Source organism: Rhineura floridana, chromosome 18, assembly GCF_030035675.1.
Source record: "Rhineura floridana isolate rRhiFlo1 chromosome 18, rRhiFlo1.hap2, whole genome shotgun sequence".
Classification (NCBI taxonomy): Eukaryota; Metazoa; Chordata; class Lepidosauria; order Squamata; family Rhineuridae; genus Rhineura; species Rhineura floridana.
Window position 1 is genome coordinate 2,109,692 of NC_084497.1, and position 23,384 is coordinate 2,133,075.

Here is a 23,384-nt window from a genome sequence, read left to right on the forward strand (position 1 = left end):
GGGAAGGTCATGTCTCTCTCGGGTTGCAGAAGCAACGCTACTATTACGGAACGACGGAATCCCTTTAATGACTGAAGCACAGTATTTAAAACAATCTACAGTACTTGTTTTTGTTTTTAAAAGGGGAGGGGGGAAAAAGAACACACTAAAATTACCAAAACTTTAGACTAAACAGCAACTCATAATATATATATTTATATATATATATATATATATATATAAAAAAGTAAAGTCATGTGAACATCGGCTTAGCCAATCTCGCAACAGTGGTTAGGCCCCGCCCTCGTCGTCCTCGCCCTCTTTCTTGTCCTTCTTCCCGTCCCCCTCGCCTTCCGCCTCCTCGTCAGCATCCCGTCGCCTTTTCCGGTTGTGACTGCTGCCCGGCCGGTTCTTCAGCAGCGGCAAGGGCTCCATGCCGAGCACTTTGTGGATCTGACGGAAAGCGAGCATCCGCAAGGCATGCTGGGGGAGCGGGAGAGGGAGGAAGAGGCGGACACACACACTGTTAGGATTCCCAGCCCAAAAAGATGCTCGGACCCAGAGCAAGAGGTCTGGGCTGCGGGGCTTCACTGACATCTTTTTTGGTGCCAGGTAAAGATGTACCTTTTTCTCCAGGCCTTTGATGGACTGGAGTGCCTTTTAACCAGCTTTGGCTGGTAAGACAGTTGTGGCCATTTCTGGACTGGGATAGCCTGACCACTGTTGTCCACGCCCTGGTAACCTCCAGGCTGGATTACTGTAATGCGCTCTATGTGGGGCTGCCCTTGAGGTTGGTCCAGAAGCTGCAGCTGGTGCAAAATGAGGCGGTGAGACTGCTCACTGGGGCAGGGTATCGCCAACATGTCACCCAGCTACTGAAATAATTGCACTGGCTGCCCATTTGCTACCGGGCCAAGTTCAAGGTTCTAGTTTTGGTGTATAAAGCCCTATACAGCTCGGGACCAGGATACCTGAAAGGCCATCTTATCCCTTATATACCCAGCTGATCACTGCGCTCTGCAAGTGAGGGCCTCCTGCAGATACCAACCTATCAGGAGCTCCGTTCTGCACAACACAGGAAGTGGACCTTCAGTGTGGTGGCACCGACCCTTTGGAATTCCCTCCCCTTAAATATTAGACAGGCGCCATCTCTGTTATCTTTTTGGTGCCTACTGAAGACCTTCCTCTTTCAACAAGCCTTTTAAGTAGAGACTTTGTGTCTGTGCTAGAATTGCTTTTTAATGTTTTTAAAGCTTTTTTTTAAAATGTTTTTAAAGATGTTTTGTTTTAATATGTTTTTAAGGATGTAATATATTTTAAACTTTGTTTTTATGATGTTTTAGTGTTTTAAGTGCTTGTGTTTGCCGCCCTGGGCTCCTACTGAAAGGGCGGGATATAAATCTTTAATAATAATAATAAACAGAATATGGAACGTCACAGTTTCCCCACTCCTGCCTTACAAGGTTAAATACAAGATATCTGCATTTCTGCCATGTGGCTGGGTGTGAGTGGGCCTGGGATGTGACCCACCTGGCTGCTGGCTGTGACGTCCTCCCGCTGCTGCCTGGCCATGCTCCGCAAGGCATCCACTGGTTCCTTCTCACAGGGGTCTTGGAGCCCCGGGCCACCTGGAGGGAAGAAGAAAATTGTGGCACCGGTTACGTCTGGGAAGGAGGGACACGCGCATCCTCAAACTGCTTCTTTAGCAGCTGGATTCCACTCCCAACCGATACGGGCTATTTCGGTGGTTTGGTTCTCCTGATCAAAGGCTCCTTGGAGCAAGGCCAGGGCCCTCCAGGCGCTGCCAGACACCACCTCCCATCAGCCTGCGTGGCTGATGGTCGGGGATGATGGGCACTGGACTCTGGCAATGCTGTAGACAACTTTTGTAAAACCATTTAGAGGCAGAAACTCTGGCTGCTTGATTGAAAATCACCCCCGAGATCTACTTGATCTACCTTCTGCCCATTCCTGGCTTAAGAGCTTTATAAAAACAAGGAGAGAACTGAAAGTAACTATGAATTGCCATCATTGCTAAGCGATGAGTATATATTTTGTAGCATGTGGGCTCGTGTGTGTCTGTGTTGCCAAAGCACTGGTTTTGAACGCTATAGCCCTGCTCTCCACTCCCACGAGCGATTTTACTAGAGGCTGCCCACAACTTCTCTCCACAGCCGTAAAGGCCAGAAACTTGTTTTTTTTAAGAAGCTGTCGTTATTACAAGGATGAAAGCAAAGCTTTTTTTAGCACAAATCTTAAAAGTTGAAGCTAGAACTCAGTGGGAGTGTTTCTTCGAAACTTGTATACCGCTCCATAGACGAAGCTCTCTGGGCGGTTTACAGCAATCAAAAACATTAAAACAAACATACAATTTAAGACACATATTTTAAAAACAATTTGAAACACAATTTTAAAATTTAAAACAATATAAAAACAATTCCCTACAGCTAACCCATTGCCCTCACGCGGCTGGGCGCAGGCCATCTACAGAAAAAGAGTGGAACACATACCCAAACTCAAATCTGAAAGATTGCCTCACCCTTACATACGCAGTCAATCCCTGCGCTCTGCAGGTGAGGGCGTCCTTGCAGACACCATCTCATGAAGAGGTCTGTTCCACACAACATAGGAACTGGGTCCTTAGTGCTGTAAAGAAGGACCGATGGCCTGATTCAGGATAAGGCAGCTTCCTACCTCTGGGGATCCTAACCCTGCAGATCTCATGGCACGCAAAACTGACCTTCCAGGAGCATTCCAGTGGCGATGCACTCCAAGACCCGCCGCATGGCCTCTCCGGGACCCAAAGGCCCTGTGGCGCTGCTCAGGGCTCTTTCCACCAGGAGCTCCATAGCCTGGAAAGTGGCGGGGGGGGTGGAGAAGAAAAAGGGGTTTAAGTCATTTAGACAAGGCAACTTCTTATGTGAAATTAAATATTTTTTAAAAAAAGAATGAAATGTTTTGGTTTTTTTTAAAATGCCACAAAACAATTCCCATAGATTTGATTTATTAGAATTATTTCTACCATGTCTTTCTCCATGATTGGGCTGGATCCCACACTCTTGTATTTGAACTTGAGTCCTACCAAAATTATTGGGACAAGTTCCTCGAGACTTTGACATGTGAGAACTAAGAGCCTCTCACATATCCCTGGATCCAGCCCAACCAAGCTGAGGCAGCTTGAATCAATAATTTAAAAACAGCACAAATGTATTATTATTTATTTTATTTATCAGTTGCTTTAAACAATAACAAGCCTCAAAGTAACTTGGCAAAATAAAGTACATAAAAAATTTAAAACCAGGAAGAAGCATTAAAACAATGACAATTCAAAATCCTTAAAACACTCATCCAGCAATATATTAATAAAGTTATCCACTCCCTCCCCTGCTAAAAAATGAGCGCTAATGGACGACATACCATTAACCGAAGGCTGCCTGGGCGAACAGAGAGGTCTTAGCCTGGTGCCTAAAGGCTGCCAAGGTTCGCGCCAGCAGCGTGTCTCCCTGGGGAGAGCATTCTACAGGAAGGGGGCTACCACTGAAAAGGCCCCTTCTTGTAGTGCCACCCTCTGCACCACCCTTGGGTGGGGCACACAGAGAAAGGGCTTCTGATCAGGGCCGCAGGGTCTGGGCTGGTTCATATGGGGAGGGAAGGTCCTTTGAAGTATTGCGTTCCTGAGCCATATGGGGCTATAAAGATCAAAGCCTGAGCTCGGAAACTAATAGGAAGCTGGCCAGAACTGGTATATGTTCAGGCCTTCTGGTCCCAGTGAGTAATCTGGCTGCTGAATTCTGCACTAGCTGTAGTTTCCCAACTGTCTTCAAAGGCAGCCCCATGTGTAACACATTGTAGTAATCTAACCTAGAGCAAGCAACAAACAAATCCGAGAGGATACGGAGCAACCATGCCACAGCGCCAAAGAGCATGCTGGCGTTACCCATGGGAGCCTTCCCCAAACATCATGCCTTCCACTCTTGAACCTTATTAGCCATGTCCTGATCAGCCCCAGCCAGCGTGGCTAACAGCTCAGGGGCGATGGCAGTTGGGAGTCCAACGTCGGGAGGGCAGCAGACTGCCCTAAAGAAGAAGCAGGAAGGGGAGTGGTGGTTGAGAGGCCACCACTGAAAAGATTCTGTTGCGCAAGAGTAAATCCTTGTGCTGACAGAAGATGCTGCCCAATCTTATGAGAGCAGCCCAGTTGTGTGCAATGGCATGTGCACCCTACCACTAGCTCAACAGTGTGTGTGTGGAGACAAGGAGATTCCCAAAGGATGCTGGACTTGTGCCGTACGCGACCTTACCCAATCAGGAAGAGCGCCCCATGTTGGCACACGCTGGCAGAGGTCCCGCAAAACCCTGATGATGATCACACAGGACTGCAGGCCATTGGCTCGGGCCTTTTGTAGAGAGAGGGAGAACAAACCAACAAACCATCAACCTCCATCTTGGAAGCATGTCCCAAGCGAAACTACCATAAACTGCCCGTCCCCTGCAAAAGGAAAAATCATTCCCAAACGGCAAGCCATAAGAAGATTAAAAACAAAAGCAGGAAAACTGGTGGCACCTGAAAAAACGAAACAGCAACAACTATTGTACGCAATGCTAGTTCTACTCAGAGTAGATCCATTAAGAAGATGGAACACAGCACCCACCTAGCCCCCTGGGTGGGACAAGGGAACCTGGTCTTGTGGTCTTGGTTTAGTGTATTTATTTTTTATGTTACTTAAAACATTTATATAGCGCTTAATCATTTGCATTTCTAAGTGATGTACAGAAGAAGACACCAAACATAAAACAACAGATCAATAAAATCATCCAAAAACCACCTTAAAATGCCTGCTGGATGTTTTACTCATATGCCTGATGTTCAACAAGGAGGGTGCCTGTCTGATCTCAGTTCGGAGGGAGTTCCACAGGCTTGGGCCCTTCTCTTTGTAACAAATACAGCAATACCTCAGTTAATGAAGCATATGCGTTCCTTGACACTACTTCTTTAACAGAAACTTTGGTACCAGAGGTAGGAATAACATGGAAAGAATAGGGATAGGTTCCTGCCCATAGATGGTGGGAGCAGCTTCAACAAGGGCTTTAAAGGTGCCTACACCCACCCACTCCCCCTCCTACCTCCCCTCCTCCTCTTCCTCTGAATCGAACTGGATCCTTCCCTCCCCAGCCCTGGGAGAAAGCAAGAGATCTCTTTAATGCAAAACAAACAAACAGGCCTGTCAGTTTCACCCTAGCAAAGCAAAGGCACAGGGTTATCAGTTTACTGAAAGCAAAGCAAGGAGACATGCTGGTCAGTTTCATCTAAAAGCAAAGGCACAGGCTTGAAAGTTTATCCACAGTAAAACAAAGTTCATGGGTTTCATCTTATAAATAGCCTTCCTTAAAAGGAGCTTCATTCCTGGAGGATGCCTTAACTGAGGTATTTGTTGTTGTTATGTGCCTTCAAGTCGATTACGACTTATGGCAGCCCTATGAATCAGCTGATTCATAGGGTCGCCATAAGTCATAGTCGACCTGAAGGCACGTAACAACATGAATCAGCGACTTCCAATGGCATCTGTCATGAACCACCCTGTTCAGATCTTGTAAGTTCAGGTCTGTGGCTTCCTTTATGGAATCAATCCATCTCTTGTTTGGCCTTCGTCTTTTTCTACTCCCTTCTCTTTTTCCCAGCATTATCATTTTTTCTAGTGAATCACGTCTTCTCATTATGTGTCCAAAGTGTGATAACCTCAGTTCCATCATTTTAGCCACACCTGGCTATTAATATTATGAGGCAGCCCTGTTAAAGGCACATAAAACCTTTGGTGTGCATCTACCTAGGTCCTTCTTGGAGTAGACCCCAGGGAAATTAATAGACAAGTTAGCCATGTCCATTAATTTTAATGGGTCTACTCTGAGTAGGATACAGACAACATACACTGACCGGATACACACAACCTCGTCTTAAAAGAGAGGAATTGCCAGCAGATTCTATTTCCCCACTGCCATCTATTTATTTATTTATTTATTTATTTAATTACATTTCTAGACTGCCCTATAGCAGAAAGCTCTCAGGGCGGTGTACAACAAATAAAATCACAATTAAAATATGAGCAAGTGTGGAAAAAAATATATATATATAGTACAATTATAAAACATTAATGGCCATTGTTGTTGTTATGTGCCTTCAAGTCGACTACGACTTATGTTGACCCTATGAATCAGTGACCTCCAATAGCATCTGTCATGAACCACCCTGTTCAGATCTTGTAAGTTCAGGGCTGTGGCTTCCTTTATGGAATCAATCCATCTCTTGTTTGGCCTTCCTCTTTTTCTACTCCCTTCTGTTTTTCCCAGCATTATTGTCTTTTCTAGAGAATCATGTCTTCTCATGATGTCTCCAAAGTATGATATTGACTGAGGTATTACTGTATGTTACTACAATGAATATCATCTCAAAGACCAGGTATCAGACATTGGTCATGGTTAGAGCAGACCCAATAAAAATAACAGACATGACTAACTTAGTCAGTTAGTTTCAGTGGGTCTACTCAGTAGAACTTAAGTTGGATACAACCCCAAGCAGACTAATTGTGACCACAACCAGTCAGTTTGTCTTCAAGGTGCCACAAGAGTCTATGTTTGCCCTAAAGATACTACCAAGGCTCTGAAATGCATCACCAGGTGTGTGTGTGTGTCTGCGAGAGTATGTGTCAAAACTAGCCTACTGCACGCAGTCTAATTTAATGAGTTGCTCCGCCCACTTTTGCCTCTGCCCTGTCCACCACTGGCATGTGGCTGCCCAGAAGGGAATGCGGCCCTTGGGCTGACAAGAATTCTCCATCTCTGCACTGGGGGGAAAACACGGAGATCACTCGTGCTCCTTATCTTAACACGACCCTGGTGGACTCACTGGGCCGAACAAAACTGACAGGGAGATTTGGCGTTCTGGAAGCTGCACTCGCTCTCCCTTGCCCGCTTGCCTTTCTGGCGCAATGCATCCAAAGCTCCTTGGACAAGCTTTTTTTTTAAAAAAATAGTTATTTATTGTACCTGGAACCATTTAGCATGGCGAAGAGCAGCCAGGGACTCCAGGCATTTCTCCTTGTTCAAGATCTCCGACGAGTTGAGCTGAGGCTCTGGTGATGCTTCTAAAATAGTAATAATAATAATAACAACAACAAGAAGAAGACAACGACGGCATGCTGGAACCCAGGCCAAAAACAAAAGGTAACTCGAGCTTCTGTACTGCTCTCCATTGCTTCCCTGTATAAGTTTGGAAATCGCAAGCACAGGTAGGGTGAGACGTTCTTAGTCCCACTCATCAAGGGCAGGAAAGCCCCTGGATGATCAGTTGCTGGGGATCACAAGTGGGGAGAGTTGCTCCTGCGCTCAGGTCCTGCTTGCAGGCATCCCATAATGGGCACCTGGCGGGCCACTGTGAGAGCAGGACGCTGGACTAGATGGGCCCCCTTGGGCCTGATCCAGCAACTGGGCTCTACAAACCTCTCTCGTTTTCCTTGCAGGACAGGCAAGGCAGCACTGTGAAAAAACGAATCCGCATACTCCGCACCACGCTGCAGCAAACGTGGGGCCTGCAAATGGGAGGCACCTTCCTCTGCACAACGGAGAGGCGCCCACCTGTTGCTTTTGAGATGCACACCTCCCCTTTACAACCCTGAGTTTTCCCACAGCGAAGGCCAGGCAGACGCGGGTGTAGCCGGGATGTCAGGTGAAATGGCTCTTGCAAAGCCAAAATCAGAGCTGCGGAAGGAGTTTCCTCCTCGCAATGTGCATCTGGACCACATCCCGTTTTGTTCGTGCTTTTAATGGGCAACTACAGCCGAGGGAGAGTTTAAGCCATGACTACCGACCACTTCCAGCTATTACATTAAGGGTGCCGTCACCATCCTCTTTGCCTTCCCACTCCACACCCCCCTGCCCTCTCCTGCAAGTGTACCGTAACTGCATAGACTACAGCAAGGTCACAAAAACAGCATCTAAGGAAGCAGAACACCTGCCCGCCCCCAAAATGCCAATTCTAGCTTGCCTGATGATCAACAAACCATCACCGGTCAATTCAGGGCTCCTGATCTGGAAGAACGTCTGCCTGGAGCCTCAGTCACAGCGCATTTGAAGGTCAGGCTATTTTTTATTTCATTTTAAGTGATCTGAGACCCAACCTTTCAATCAACTGATCTCCGAGGTAGCTTACAGCAGCGTATCGTGATACCAATACAAAGCAGTTAGCTTGTGGTGGTAAGGAGATGGCATCCCTGGGCACTGCCGCTGTTTGCGGCCTGGGGAAAGTGTCTATGTGATGCTTGCCACATTCCACTGGTAGGCAAACATCTGAGTGCTGGGGAGGCTGAAGGGAGTCAGACTAACATCTCCATTCTGGGACACTGCTCCTGTGAGATCCATCTAGGCGGCAATCCTTCCCCCTCTACAAAGGGGCAAAAAAGGTTTCAAATAGTGCAGCACGAAAGGCACCCAGCAGCCCCCTCAGGCAGGCGAGTGGAGAGTGGCCGTTAATCCGGCCAGATAGGCGACTCACAAATAAAATTTTATTATTATTATTATTATTATTATTATTAATTATTCACCTCCGTCCGCAGAGCCCTCTTCTCTCATCAAGGGAGAAGTCAATGAAACTGTGACCTGCATCTGAGGTTCTTTGCATGAAGCGATCACGACATTGGCTTCCTCGGAGTTAGGCACCACTTCGTAATCGTCATTCGTTACCTTCTGGGAAAGACAAGGAGTGAAAGAGAATTCCATCAGCCTCTGAGGGAGACCCCCAGCCAGATCTGGGCTTCCTTAATGACTGCAGCCATCCAGGAGCAACAGCCCGTTCCCCAAAACGCGTCTTCAGTGAGACTGTACAGCCTCAGCCAGGCAGGTGAACCCAAGAGAGAGAGAGACAGGAGAAGCGTTCCCCAGTTTATTCTCAGAAAAGCCTCGCAGGGCACTGTCTTTGGCTCAAAGCCGGCTTGAGCACTCAAGAGGCAGGCCGTGCTCTGCACGCTCCTGCTTTGACTCTTCCAAACTCCACGGTGGATTGATGCAATGTGCTCTCTATGTGGGGCTGCCCCTGAGGTTGGTCCGGAACCTGCAGCTAGGGCGAAATGCAGTGGCTCAACTGCTCCCAGGGGCATGCTATGCCACTCCTGAAAGAATTTCACTGCCTGCCACTCAGCGACTGGGCTAAGCTCAAGGTGTTGCTGGCACTGGTGTACACAGCCCTTAGCAGCTTGGGACCAGGATACCTAAAAAGATTGCTCCACCCCTTGTGTACGCAGCCTTACACTGTGCTCTGTAACTGAGGGCTCCTGCAGATACGGTCTTATCAGGAAGCCTGATCCAAATGACAGAGGAATCGGGCCTTTAGAGTGGTGGCCCCTACGCCTTAGAACTCCCTCCTGTTACATGTCAGGCAGGCAGCATCTCTCTGGCCCTTTTGGCCCCTACAGAAGACCTTCCTCTTCCAACATGGCAGTGACAGGCCCAGGGCCGAGTGGGGATCTGAGCCCTGCTCTCCCACGTCCCAGTCTGGCACTCTATAACCACTTGGCCACTCTGGCTCTCGGTACACACATGCGCACACCCACGTCTGTCCACTGAGCGTGGAGTGAAGAGAGGCCTGGCCTTACCGCCAGTTGCTTGGGCAGCTGCTCCGTGATGCTCTGGAGGAGGGCCAGCGTGGGCTTCTGGGCAGACAGCAGGATCAGGCGCACATTCCTGTCCCCGTGGAGGAGCAGCCCTTTCGCCAAGACGCCGACTCTCATGACCCCTTTCAGAACCCGGGGCGGGTCGTCTGTCTTCCTGTGGAAAGGGAGAGAGCCAGGAAGAGGGCTCATGAGGACTCGCTACATTGCGCAGGGAATTTGAAACGTCAGGAGGGATCCAGGAGGCTTTTGTGCCACTTCGGCTCCCCCCACCTCACCCCCCAAAAAACGGAGGGAACAGGTAACTGATTGCCAACTTAAGTCTGGGATCCCAAAGTGTGACCTGCTAGGGATAGGCTTCCAACAGTAAAAAAACCCAAATAACAAACCCTCCGTACAGTTTGGGGACCCCCTGGTGTGAAGCGTTACCCTTTCTCTTTGCTTCCTTCCTCTTCCTGAGTTTCCTGTTCCGTCAGCCAATCGGAGACGAGCCGAAGGGCGCGCTCAGAATGAGAGACGACTTTCTGGATGGCCTGCAGCTCCTCTTCCGTCGGGTAAATGCTGGAGTGCTTTGTCATGACGTGGCGGTCATCGGAAGAGTCTGGTCGCCGGGTGGGCTGAGAGAGATAAAATGGACAGACTTTACCTATCAATCTGGAAGGAGAAAGAAGGAAAACAGAAAAATGGAAAGGGGCCGCCTTTAAATCGATCCTGACTTATGGCGACCTATGAATAAGATTTTCATGGTAAGCGGTATTCAGAGGGGGTTTACCATTGCCTCCCTCTGAGGCTGAGAGGCAGTGACTGGCCCAAGGTCACCCAGTGAGCTTCATGGCTGTGTGGGGATTCGAACCCTGGTCTCCCAGGTCCTAGTCCAACACAAAACGCACTTAATTTTGGTTTTCAAGTATTCAAAACTCACTGATGTACAAAACCTCCAAGTATTTCAGAATAATATGGGCCAGGGTAGACCCTAGGAAAGAGGGTCAGAGTGAGAGGCAGTGGGCAAGGGGGACTCTCTGTCCCCATTAAAAGGTCAACCTATCTTGTCATTTTAAAAAAAGGAAACAGTTTGGCAGAAAACTGGAGCCTTGAGGGACTGCAAAGGTGTCCTTTTAAACATCGCTGTTCTACAGGAACACTGCAGGACTCCAGACTCGAGTAGTTTTGTGAAAAGCCCACAACAGAGCCCAAGGCAAACGGCCAGGGCCAAACAGAGACAAGTAACCTCCATCTCTGTAAAAACATTAACTGGCTTGTAAAGCTGTTATCAGTTTGGAAGTTGACACACACTCATCACAATGGCTGGCAGGGGGTGGGGGAGGTTGGTATCAGGCCTGCTGCCAAAAAAGGTTCCCCATCCCTGATTTAAATGAACCACAACACCCGTTTGCAACTGTAGTTAGTTTAAACCACTCAGTGAATGCTTCCAATCTCCTCCTTGCAGCTGCAGCTGAACAGGCCAAGCTTGTTCACGTAACGCTAAGCTACGGCTTAGCATGACGTCTGAATTGACTCACGGTATTCATCCTGCTTGCTGGCTTTGTAGGGCGCAAAGTACACAGAAGCAGGGAGTCTGGGGCTTCAAGGAAATGTCGTCTAAAAACAAGTACCCACCAAGAGAGGGGGGACTGGCACTCCGGGCCTGCCCATGAGTGGGGGCGGGTGCCAGTCTGCCGCCAGGTGCCGCTGTTGCTGCTCCTCCCAGTACAGCTGTTCCTCCTCGACCCGACGCCAGTACATTTCCTCTTCGTAGCGCCTGGAGAGGGACAGGGCAGAGCAAAGGCAGGCTGCGTTGAAAGAGCTGCACCGTCTACAGTGCGGCCGCGTTTGGAATACTGTGTCGCCTCGCTTCAAAAAGGCCATCGCAGAGTTGGAAAAGGTTCAGAAGAGGTGCGGCCAGAATGATGGTTGCAGCATTTGGTGCTTTTTAGTCTAGAGCAGGGGCTCCCAAACTCCCCCCACAAACCACATAACAATGGCTGATGGCCTTTGCAGACTTTCCTGCACGTTGTAGTCATTGCAAGGCACTGTGCTAGACGCTGTATGGTTTTTTTTAAAAAAAAAGCTGTATCTTCATTGCTTCTCCCTCTCCTGTATTCAATGTTATTGAATTACAACTGTAATATAGCAATGAAGGAAATAAAAGAAGTGACAAAAACCACAATATTTAATGCGGGCATATGCTGTAGACCCCCTGGACGAAGCTTGCGGGTCACTGGTGGTCCATGGGCCACAGCTGGGGAACGCTGGGTCTAGAGAGAAGCCGAGGAAGAGCAGGGGTGGCTTTACATAGCAGATGGAAGCTGTCAGCTTGCCAAGAGGCAGGCGAGAGGAAGAAGCTGACATTTCAGCGGAGGAAGAAGAAGGCAGCAGGGACGCCGCTTTGCCCCAGGCCGCTCCCGAGGAGGACTCACCTCATTTCCAAGTGCCAGCGCTGCTCTTCCTCCCGGCGCCGCTTCACCAGGACCCGGAGCTGCTGCTTCCTCAGCTTCTCCTCGTGCATCTTCCGGGCTCGGTTGCTGGGCTTGATCTCCACCGGCAGGTCTGGGTTGACTTTCTTCTGCAAGAGGTTTTGTCGCTATCAGGGCTAAGCGTGGAGCAGGCGGCCTGCTTCAGTTATGGCTACCAGCTGTTGGAAGTGGCGCGATGCAGCAAGGCTTGGTTGGGCGTGTGCGGGGATAACGGAAGGTACAGGGAAGGAGCCTCCAAGCTTTCTCACCTAATCTGTGCTGACCTTGCTTCAAGAGTAAATGGATATCCTTAGGGTTGCTGACCTCATTTCCTGTTCCTCCTCCTGCACTATGCCACTTTGGGAGAGGAGACTGTATTTCCATTGTCTCCCTGGGCCACACTCACACCATACGTTTAATTCCACTATGATTCCACGCTCAACAGTCGTGGCTTCCCCAAAGAATCCTGTAGCTCGTTAAGGGTGCTGAGTGTTGCTAGGACACCCCGGTTCCCCTCACAGAGCTACAATCCCCAGAGTTTAAACCACTCTGGCAGTTGCAGCTCTGTGAGGGGTCTCCTAACAGCTCTTCAGCACCCTTAATGAACTACTTTTCCCAAGATTCCTTGGGGGAAGCCACGACTGCTTAAAGTGGAATTAAAAGTATGGTGTGAAAGTGGACTCTATCTCCCCAGCAGCAAGAGAGCAAAGAGCAAGCATGAGTTCAAATCCTCACTCAGCCATGAAGCTCGCTGGGTGACCTTGGGGAGCCAGACACTGTCTTCCCAGCCCTAACCTACCTCACAGGGTTGTTGCGAGGACAAAACAAGAGAGATGGGGGAGAACCATGTATGCCACCTTGAGCTCCTTGGAGAAAAGGTGGGATAGATATGTAACAATAAAAAAGGGGCTTTACCCAACCTTCCCTGCTGGTCTGTAGCACTGAGCTAGAACGGTTAGTTTCTAGAGGCCTGACCTCTCCGTATATACCTTATACTGCAGCCTGTGCCGGCGTCCCTTCAAGTGCATATCCTTGGAGTTAGGGTCATTGAAGCTGCACTCACAAAGCTTGCAGTGGAAGCGGATCATCTTCCCTTTGTCGTTGTGCACCTGGGGAGAGGGAGGGAGAGAAGGAGGGAAAAGGAGGAGGTGTCACGAACCACACATGTCCCAGAAACCCAGGCTAGTCGCAAGATGCCTGGTTCAGCTCAGGGTCAGTTTGGATACCCTTGCTCTCAGAGTGAGAGGAGCCAGGCCTTGGGGGGGGGAGGAGAGAGAGAGAGAGCGAGCATCTTGCCAGAGAAGCCTGGGGCTGTAAGGAAAGGCAGAGGGGCAAGTAGGATGGTTCCACGGGCCCTGGCACGACCTCTCAACTCTCGCTCCAAAAGGTGACATGTGCAAAACCGACTGCTGACTGGAAGTGGGCGACGCAGAAGAGCGTGCCTGCACAAAAGGCAAAAGGAAGTACTTCTTCACACAGCACGCTGTGAAAACAACGGAACTGGCTCCCGCCTTACCTCTTCCACGTAATCATGGCCTACGGGTTGTACGTCAAGCAGATCCCCAAGACTGTCTCCGGAACCGTCAAGCGGGAGCTGGTCTGCCGGCATTCCTGCTTTCGGTTGTGCCCCTTTCGCCGCCTCCTCTTTGCTGCCCGTTGCCTGAAGCTTGCTTGCTCCTGCGAGGAAGGAGACAAACATCCATTGTGCTTTTCAGATCTCAACTCGCCATGATTTGCATTTTTAGGGGTGGGGGAACGTTTGGCCCTCCAGGTGTTGCTGAAAGGCAACTCCCAGCAGCAAGCAAGGCTAGGGATGATGGTGGGAGTTGTACTTTGGCAACATCTGGAGGGCCAAAGGCTCCCCCAAACCTGCCATACAGGACCGCTCAGGCTAGCGAACAAGCAGGTGGCAATAGTCCAGTCTGTGCAAGCAACAGAACCAAGTCTTAAGAATGGATTTTACCACTTCAAACTGCAGATTTGGGAAGGTGGGGCAGAAAATCAGATCTGGAGGTTCAAAGTTTCACCCACTCCTGGCCTAGATTCTTTTTGAAAAAAATCCTTGGCATAGAAGATTATAGCCACAAGTAAAGCACAAGGCTCCCCCCCAAAGGATCCTGGGAACTGTCATTTACCCCTCTCAGACCAACAAGTCTCAGCAACCTTAGCAAACTACGGTTCCTGGGATTCTTGGGGCGAGGGGGAAGCCATGTGCTTTAAAAGTGAGTTTAAAGGTGTGGTGTGGATGTGACCGAAGCACTCCATGATGTGCCGGGCAGCCAATCTTGTACAGTAACCACTTCCAGAAGTGACAACGCCCATCATCTGGCAGAGTGCCCGCTTCGCATGCAAAAGGTCCCAGGTTCAATCCCTGGCATCTCCAGGTATGGTTGGGAAAGACTCTCTGCCTCAAACTCCGGAAAGCCATCGCTGCCAGTCAGAGTAGACAATACTGAGCTACATGGACCAACAGCCTGGCTCAAAATAAAGAAGCTTCCTACGTTCCCAGTCTTTGGATCACGAACAACCAGTCTGCCAGACTTCTCCTTGAACAGCAAACATCTGCACAAGCAGTGACGGCTCATTTTGATGGGCCTGCACCTTACTTTGTTTATTGATTACAAATTCATTGTTTATATCCTCCCCAAAGGAGTCCAGTCTATGCAAGCAGCGGAATGAGGTCCACTTCAAAAGGCAGATGCAGGGGGGGGGAGGGGGAGAGAGAGAGAATCTGATCTGGAGGGCCAAAGGTTCCCCAAAGGTTCCTGGCCTAGATTCTTTCTTTTTTTAAAAAAAAGACATTTGCACAGAAGATTAGGGTCACATCTATACCATGCATGTAAAGCACGTGGCTTTCCCCAAAGGATCCTGGGAATGGTTGTTTAGCCTTCTCAGCGGTACAGTTCCCAGCACCCTTAACAAACTACGGTCCCTGTTGTAGTCCTAAGAGCGCGTAGCCAAGGGGTGTTGCTGTGCAGACAGGGGAGAGAGAGAAAGAGAGAGAGGGGGAGAGAGAGAGAGAGAGAGAGAGAGGGAGAGAGAGAGAGAGGGAGAGAGAGAGAGACAGAGAGAAAGAGAGAGAGAGGGGGAGAGAGAAAGAGAGAGACAGAGAGGGAGAGAGAGAGAGAGACAGAGAGGGGGAGAGAGAGAGAGAGAGACAGAGAGGGAGAGAGAGAGAGAGAGAGAGGGGGAGAGAGAGAGAGACAGAGAGGGAGAGAGAGAGAGACAGAGAGACGGGGGGAGAGAGAGAGAGAGAGAGAGAGAGAGAGAGAGAGAGAGAGAGAGAGGATCGCTCCCTTGAGATTGCCTCTCTCCCCTCGAGATTGCTTTCAGGAGCCTCTTGCCCAGCTCGCCCTTTTACCATTGATACCTGAAAAAGTCAGCTTTGCTGCAAGGGGCTTCTTCGCAGGCGTCGGCTTGCTCAAGTTGCTTATGCTGTTGGCCGCCCCCAAGGCCTGCTTCACTGGTGCGGCTGCGGCGGTGGGTGCAGGGGTGGGTGCAGCTTGCTTGCTGGCTGAGCCGTTGGCAGGACCCTGAGAGAGGCTCACCAGCATGGGCTCGGTGGACGGAATGGGCTTCCCCAGCTTGGTGTGAAGCTTGAGAACCTGGAAGGATGGCCATTAATGAGCAGGCGGCGCTCTCCCGTCAGCAGGCTGCACTGAAACGATCTGCGCTAATTGCAGTTTATTATTTACTTATAGAATGTATACCTTGCCCTTCCTCCCAGAAAGGAGAACACGTTGGCAAACAACAAGTGAGAAAACACTGATCAATCAATCAATCAATCAATGCAAAACATCTTAAACATCATCTCTGAAAACAAAACATCTTTAAAAAACAATTCCAGCGCATACACAAACTGGTAAGTAAGGTCTCTACATAAAAGGCTTGTTGAAAGAGGAAGGTCTTCAGTAGGTGCCAAAAAGATACCAGAGATGGTGCCTGTCTAATATCTAAAGGGAGGGAATTCCAAAGGGTGGGTGCCACCACACTAAAGGCCCCTCTTTCTATGTTGTGCGGAACAGACCTCCTGATGAGATGGTCTCTGCAGGAGGCCCTCACCTGCAGAGCACAGTGACAGACTGGGGATATAAGGGGTAAGACGGTCTTTCAGGTATCCTGATCCCAAGCTGCATAAGGCTTTGTACACCAAAACCAGCACCTTGACCTTAGCCTGGTAGCATTAAGCAGCAGCTTGAGAGAGATGGAAGAACGCCTCTGTTTAGAAGCGGCATTTCCTCCGAGAGCAGGGAATGCCTCTTAGATCAAGGATACGGCTTCATACACCAAAACTGGTACCCTAACCTTCCGGACCACGTGCAAGGGGAGCCCCAGAGTTGGATGCAAACTGTCCGGTGCCCACAAGCCTAAGATCCTCCCTCCCACAAAGCCCTACCTTTTGGTGCTTTGCTCCTCGGATGTGGGCCACGTAAGCATCCGCTCCCGTGCACGAAACATCGCAGAGGTCACAGTGAAGTTGCGTCTGGACCCCTCGTGGGCCGCTGCCTGCCGCCTGGCTCCCAGCCTTCAGCGCTGTCTCCTTCTTTTTGTGCTTTTGCCCTTCTAGGTGCTCCCGGTACGTCTGCAGAGGAAGGGAAAGGAAATGGCAGGAATGTTTTCAAGGGTGGGAGAAGCGGGGATGGGCCTAACGTTCGTGGAGGGAGGCGGACGGTGTCTGGAGGCGTGTGTCATGTGGCTGAATGCTCCGCTGTAGGAAAACAAAGAACAATAACTCCCTGCAATGTAGATAGGTAGCCTAGAACTCTTGGCTTCTACCTGTGAGGATTTATATTTGCTTGTTTGTACAGAGCAGCATTCAAATCATGTGAAACCCACCACCGCACCTGTAGCCTGAAGTGGGCTAACCCAGACCCAAGGTTTGTTCTCCCCATCGCATGAAACCTTATTTAATAAACAGTGAAACAAAAACATGACAATTGCGTGTGGCACAGCACACAGAAGGCGGACGCCTTCCTCTACACCTGGGGTCCCCAGCTGTGGTCTGCAACCGTCTTGCAGGTAGCCAGAGGCCCCTCTGCTTTCAATATCCATATTTTATTTTCAATTGCGCTTTTATTGATTCTTTTATTTCTTATATTGGATTTTATCGTACTATACTTGGAACAGGTTAATCACCATATAATACACTACAATACTGAACACCATTAAAAACCCATACAGCACTCAGCACAGCGCATGACAACAGCTCTATTCTCTCGGCCATAATTTGTTTAAACTTTTTTTAACATTGAATTTCAAACTGTTGTCACCCACTCTAGGACCTGCTGATGAAGGGCATGGTTAATAATAACACATTCAACCATTGTCCACATCATCCAAACGGACAGAAAAATAAAGTGGCCCGCCAAGGCCATCAGCAATTTTCCAAGTGGTCCGTGGGTGAGAAAGAAGGTTTGATAACCGCTGACCTGTATCTTATATTCAGCTTTCAATTGCTGTTTCTCCGCCCCAAGCAAAGCGTCAGCATCGGAAGGGCAGGCATACAAACCTTCCCCCCCAAAAGTTTGAAAAGGTCCCAAAGAGGCAAGGCTCACCTGGGGACCCGCGCAACTGATCTTGCAGATCTCGCAGTAGTGGAGCTGAGGCTGTTTGGGGGGGCCTTTGGGCTTCAGGGGCTTGCTGAGATACTGGGGCTTCTTGCCGTAAGTGCTGCCGATGGAGTTGCTGCTGCTTCCGCCGCTCCACAGGGAGCCCCCCATGGCTTTTGGCGGCTGCTGTGTGGGAGGCGGGGGCTGCTGGTGCTGCTGCTGGGGCGGCGGAGGGGGCTGTAGCGGCTGCTGTTGCATGAGCGAAGACTGGGGGGGCTGGTAGTAGGAAGCGTTGGCCACCGTGTATGCTGCGGCGTCGTAGGCAGAGTAGGTTGATGCTGGGATGACGGGGGGGAGGAGAGAGAGAGAGAAACAGCTCCTGTTTATGCAAAGTGGGCAATGCCAGGGTAGGGACACATCGGCCGGGGACAATGGGAGTTGAGAATCCAGCGGCATTTAGACGGCTGGAGGCTCCCATCTCTACTCTCACAGTAGCAGCATCAATCTACCATCTGCGAAAATGCCTCTTCTAAGAGCCAGTCTGGTGCAGTGGTTAGAGCTGAACTGCGACCTGGGAGACCAGGGTTCAAATCCCTCCCCCTTCAGGCCTGAAGCTCACTGGATGACTCTCTCAGCCTAACCTACCTCACAGGTCTGTTGTGAGGATTAAATGAGGGGGAGAAACATATACCCCACCTTGAACCCCCTTGAGGAAAGGTGGGATATACATGTATTATTATTATTATTAAATTTTATTTATACCCCGCCTTTCGGCCAAAGGCCCTCAAGGTGGCTTACAAAGAAAAATAAACATAGGTATAAAAATACAATATAAAAATACAATAAAAGCAATACAATTTACAAAAAATTAAATTAAATAACAAATAACATTATAATAACAAATAACATTAAATAACAAATAACATTATCATTATGTAAGAAATATATCAGTAGGAATGCCTCTGTTTAGAAGAGGCATTCCCTCTTGGAAAAGGAAATGTCTCTCAGAGCAGAGATGGGGAAACCTGATCCCTTCCAGATGTCGGTGATGGACTCCCACTCACACCAGCCCCTTAGCCAGCATGGCCAATGGTCAGAGATGACAGACAGGTTCTCCACCCCGGGGGTAAAGAAAGGGGGGGCAGGAAGAGAGGCCTCTGAGAAGCTCTTACCGGAATAGGACGCAGGAGAGGAATTGTAGGAGGAAGAGGCGTATGAGGAGGAGGATGGCGTGTACGACTGGATGGAGGAAGCAGAGACGCTTTGCTGGCCGGTCGTGGCGGTCGGATATGCGCTGTAGTTGGAGGAGGAAGCGTTCACGGTCTGGATTGGCTTCACGGGCGTCACTTGCCTCTGGGGTTGGCTTTGAGTGTACACTGCTGCAGGCTGGCTGTAGCTGCCCTGGGAGTCTACAAAGGACACAGAGCAGGCGCTAATGGAACCTGCCCAAAGGCTCTTTTCTTTAAAAAAGCAGGGCTTTGTTGTTCCCATTTCATTTGCCCAAGCTGGGCTCTCAGCAACAGGACGGACTGCTGCCAGCACATAACTCCGTCGCTTAAAAGCTTGCACTGGCTGCCCATGCCACCACTGGGTTAGTTTCAAGGCTGTTGCATTCATTTAAAAGACCCCTAACAACTGGCGTCCAGGATTTCTTAAGGAATGCCTGATCCCTCATACCCCTGCCCTAATCACTGAGATCTTTGGGGGAGCCTCTGTTGCCAGTCCTCCATGGCTCAGAAGCACGGCTCGCAACGGCTAGAAGCCGTGCTCCCGGTGTTGCGGGCCCAAGCCTGTGGAACTCCCTCCCAATTGAGATCAGATGAGCACCCTCCTTGCTGAATTTCAGGTGTGTGGCTAGGACTTCCTGGTTCTGGCAGGCATTTTAAGACAGTGTTTGGTTTTATGATGATTGTAAGGTTTTATCGTTCCATTTCATGCATGGTTTCGTTTTATGTGCGCTGCTTAGAAATGCAAATGGTCAAGCGATATGTAAATACCTCAAAATAAATAAGTACTAGTAATAATCCACCGTTCAGTAAATTATGATAAATTTGTTATATTTTCTGTATGGTCTGTTTTTATGTACACTGATTAGAAACACTAATGATTAAGCGGAAAATTAATGTCTTAAAATAAACCACCAACACATATACAAACTAGTTCCAAACCTGCATTAACTGTTCACGGCTTGCAACTCAATAACCCCACCCGTTTTTCATTCTGCGAAGGGGCTCTAGGAGAATTCTCAAGAGAAAGTTACCTTCCCAGGTTTTCTCGGGAGAGTCATGGCCGTTAAATCAACTTGAAACGAGCGTGAAGCCTCTAGTAGTCCGAACATGCCTGCCCAGTAAATGTTTCGCATTTGAACTCCCCAATAACTCACTCGAGTGGTAGTACGAGTCCGTGGCCACGTGTTGGGACTGCGTGGCCACCGCCTGGTAATATGGTTTGGTCTCGTAGCCGCTGGCTGTCGGGGATCGGCCGTAACCGTAGCCATCCTACCGAAACAAAACTTGCCTGTCAGTGAGCAGATGTGCGTGATACGAGCCAGCCTGATTATCTTACACACAGAATCCATAGGTCATTTTGGTTGCTATACTCAAGAGGTGTACACCATTTTTCCATAGGTTTCACACAGAAGCAGACCCTGAATATATTCCTCCTAGGACTGGGAACCGATGGTCCTCCAATAATTGCTGGCCCACAATTCCTATCACCCCAACCACTGGCCGCGCTGGTTGGAGAAGTTTGGAACCAAGGAGCCTTATGTTGAGTCAGATCATTGGTCCACCTTGCTCGTACTGTCTACACTGACTAGCAGTGGCTCTCCAGGGTATCAGGCACAGACCCTCTCCCTGTCCCACTTGGAGATACTGGAGACTGAACCTGGGACGTTCTGCATGCAAAGGAGATGCTCAACCACTGAGCGACGTCCCGTCCCTGACCTAGCTGGAGTCCAACATCATCTGGAGCAAATGACCCACCCGTTTCACAGCCAACCAACCGATGTAAGGATCCCGACCAGCTACCTGATAGTTCTGCGTTACTGCAGGCTGGGGGGCAGGCTCTGGCTGCCGTGTCCCATAACCGTAGTCTTGCGTTGACGGGGGCTGGTAGCCTCCATACCCTGCAGAGGCCACAGGCCTGGCCGCCTGCACAGCTGCAGTATAGGCAGGGGCCACAGAGTGCTCCACCCCGGGGGTCTGTTGGACTGTGTAGCTCGCTGCTGTCGGGGGGTGGGAGTAAGCCGGAGCGGGCTGGGCGCTGAAAAGGAAGTCGACAAGGGAGAGACTGAAAAACGTTTTGTTAAAATAAGGAGCAGTGGCGACATGAAATTACAAAACAATCAAAACATACATTGTGTATTGCAGGTATGGGGAATCTTTGGCTCTCCCAGAAGCTGTGGCACCACAACGCCCACCAGCCCCAGAAACCATGGACTAAGGGCCAGGGATGATAGGAGTTGTAGTTCAGCTGTACAAAGGACAAAGGTTCCCCTACATCGAGCATATTGTTTTATTCTCCGATAGAAGATGTGTGATGCTGTCTTTATTGATTTTTATTGTTGCTGTTTAAGTTGTTACATTTTGTATTTTTAAATATTGTACGGGGTTTGTTCTGATTCATACACTACCTAGATCATTTCATTGGAGGGCAGCGGCTATCTAAAATGAACAAAAACAACAAGTGGGTGCATTATCAACAAACAAAAACAGTCAGGATATTTGCAATGGCTGTAACGGTCCCTGTCAACCGAAGGTCAACTGAGGTGAGCCCAGCTCTCTACCTCCTTTCCCCTTCTTACCATAACAGGAGGGAGGGAATTGCTGTAATAACTCTGGCCTACCTGGCAGGGCCATCACACAGGTAGCTGGTGCAAAGACACACCGCAAGCATGTCTGGAATTTCAGTTACTTGGTTCTCTCAGCCTCCCTTACAGAGGAAAAGAAGACGAACCTTCGCTGTCAACCACAACCCAGGCCTATCTGGCGGGGCTGTTGTACAGGCAACTGAGGCAAATGCACACCAAGCTCTTCTGAATTTTAATTACTTGATCGCTCAGCCTCCTCCCCCCCCCTACAGTAACGGGAGAGAGGGAGTAAGAAAGACAATGGCTAGAATAACCCTGGCCTACCTGGCAGGGCTGTTGCACGGGCACCTGAGGTCTGAAATTTAATTACTTGTCACATCAGCCTCCCTTTTCCCCTCTTGCCATAACAACAGGCCAGAGTCGGGGTGGGGTGGGGTGGGGAAAGAAGGCTCAATTGCTATAACAACTCTGGCCTACCTGGCAGGGCTGTTGCTGCGGACCGAGGGCAATGGGCAGGCAGGGAAGGCTGCGAGGCCTTTGGCATCCCCCTCCCCCCTCAATTAAGGCCGCTCTTCCCGCTCCCCCGCGCTCCACGTACCTGTATTGGGGCCCGGCGAGGGCACCCGCCGCAAACCCGTAGTAGTTACTGGCCGCCATCTTGGCCGTCTCCTCTGGACGGCCGGCGAGGGGAGGGGGCGGCGGGAGGGGGAAGCTCGCGCGCGCGCGGGGCACGCCGGGAAACACACGCTACACGCACGGCCAACCGGCCGGCGACGCTCCCTTGGCAACAAGCCACGCCCACCTCTCGCTCTCTTTCCCCCTTCCCTTCTAGACTTACAACAGTCTGAGACAAAGGGGGCAAACTTCTGGGTTCGCTTGAGCATTTCCCCTTTCCATATCTCCAACCTCCCCCCCCTTTTTTTTCTTTTTTCGCGTGTTGGGTTTGGACCTAACAGGGACAAGATATTTGATTGATCGATTGACTTGACGTTGTTTATTTTATGTTGCCCGCCTTTCCGCGGCAAGCTTCCCTCCCCCCCAAGCGGCTTAACAAGCAAACATGTAATGGGAATGCAAATGGCTGGGCTGGGGGGTCAGTTTGCAGTTGCTGTTTTGCTGCTCTTGCATTTCATGCGCCCATCCAGTCTTTTCATTCCCGGGGGCGGAGGGGGCGCGCGAGAGGTTCATTGCACACGCTACATGTAGAGTTAAGTCCCAGCAGAGGTTGCCTCTGAGTGGACGTGGGCTGCATTGCTGCTTTTGTCCTCGCAACAACTCTGTGAGGTTGGTTAGGCTGAGGGGGTGTGTGTGCGTGCCTGCCTGCCTGCCTGGCCCGGCCCCCAGGATCACACCAGTAAGTTTCAGGGCTGAGTGGAAAGTCCCACTTGCTTGCTTACTTAGGCTGAAAATCTAAGGCATGTCTGCTCAATGGGGCTTGCTCCCAGATGAGTGTGTATTAATCCAGTGCATGTCTACTCAAAAGCAATGGGTTCAATGGGCTCAATGGGACGTACTCCCAAGAAAGTGTGTATTAATTCAATGGTTCAATGGCTTTGTTGTTGTTATATCAGCTAAGAGATCTGACCGGCCGCAAAGCCCCTCTAGCCCCAAGCATCTCTATGGTGGTTACCCTTTTAAGTTAAAGCTAGGAAAGCGTCTGAGGGACCGGAAATGCCAGTAAGGCCTACCGCTGGCGGGGCCGGTCGGAGTCTTTTCCTTACTGAGGTAGGAAGATTTTATTTTAACGTTTTATGCGTTTTCGACCTCTATAGGACTTAAACGCTATCCGTTATCCCGCTCTTATTGGCGTACTTCCGCCGGAAGTTGGAGGCTGTGTGTCGCTCTATCCTTTCCTCGCCTCGATGGTTACCTAAACGTTTTTCTTTCCCTCAGCAACAGGCTCCGCCCCCTTATCATCATCCATGGTCTCGCGAGA

General features: G+C 49.9%; 1 protein-coding gene across 1 annotated transcript; it reads right to left on the minus strand.

Annotated features, from left to right (window-relative positions):
* Positions 1-179: 179 nt before the first annotated feature.
* LOC133372847 (zinc finger RNA-binding protein-like) lies at positions 180-22,254 on the minus strand. Its single transcript, XM_061601935.1, has 19 exons — positions 22,047-22,254; positions 20,667-20,901; positions 20,021-20,135; positions 18,810-19,046; positions 17,644-17,975; positions 16,485-16,670; positions 15,459-15,693; positions 13,605-13,765; positions 13,078-13,197; positions 12,053-12,198; positions 11,253-11,394; positions 10,065-10,252; positions 9,621-9,792; positions 8,574-8,715; positions 7,021-7,118; positions 4,281-4,376; positions 2,720-2,831; positions 1,510-1,607; positions 180-462 (listed from the first exon to the last, which is right to left on the minus strand). Exons 1-19 carry the CDS (start codon positions 22,103-22,105, stop codon positions 271-273), a joined length of 3,066 nt encoding a protein of 1,021 aa, XP_061457919.1. The 5' UTR covers positions 22,106-22,254; the 3' UTR covers positions 180-270.
* Positions 22,255-23,384: the final 1,130 nt, after the last annotated feature.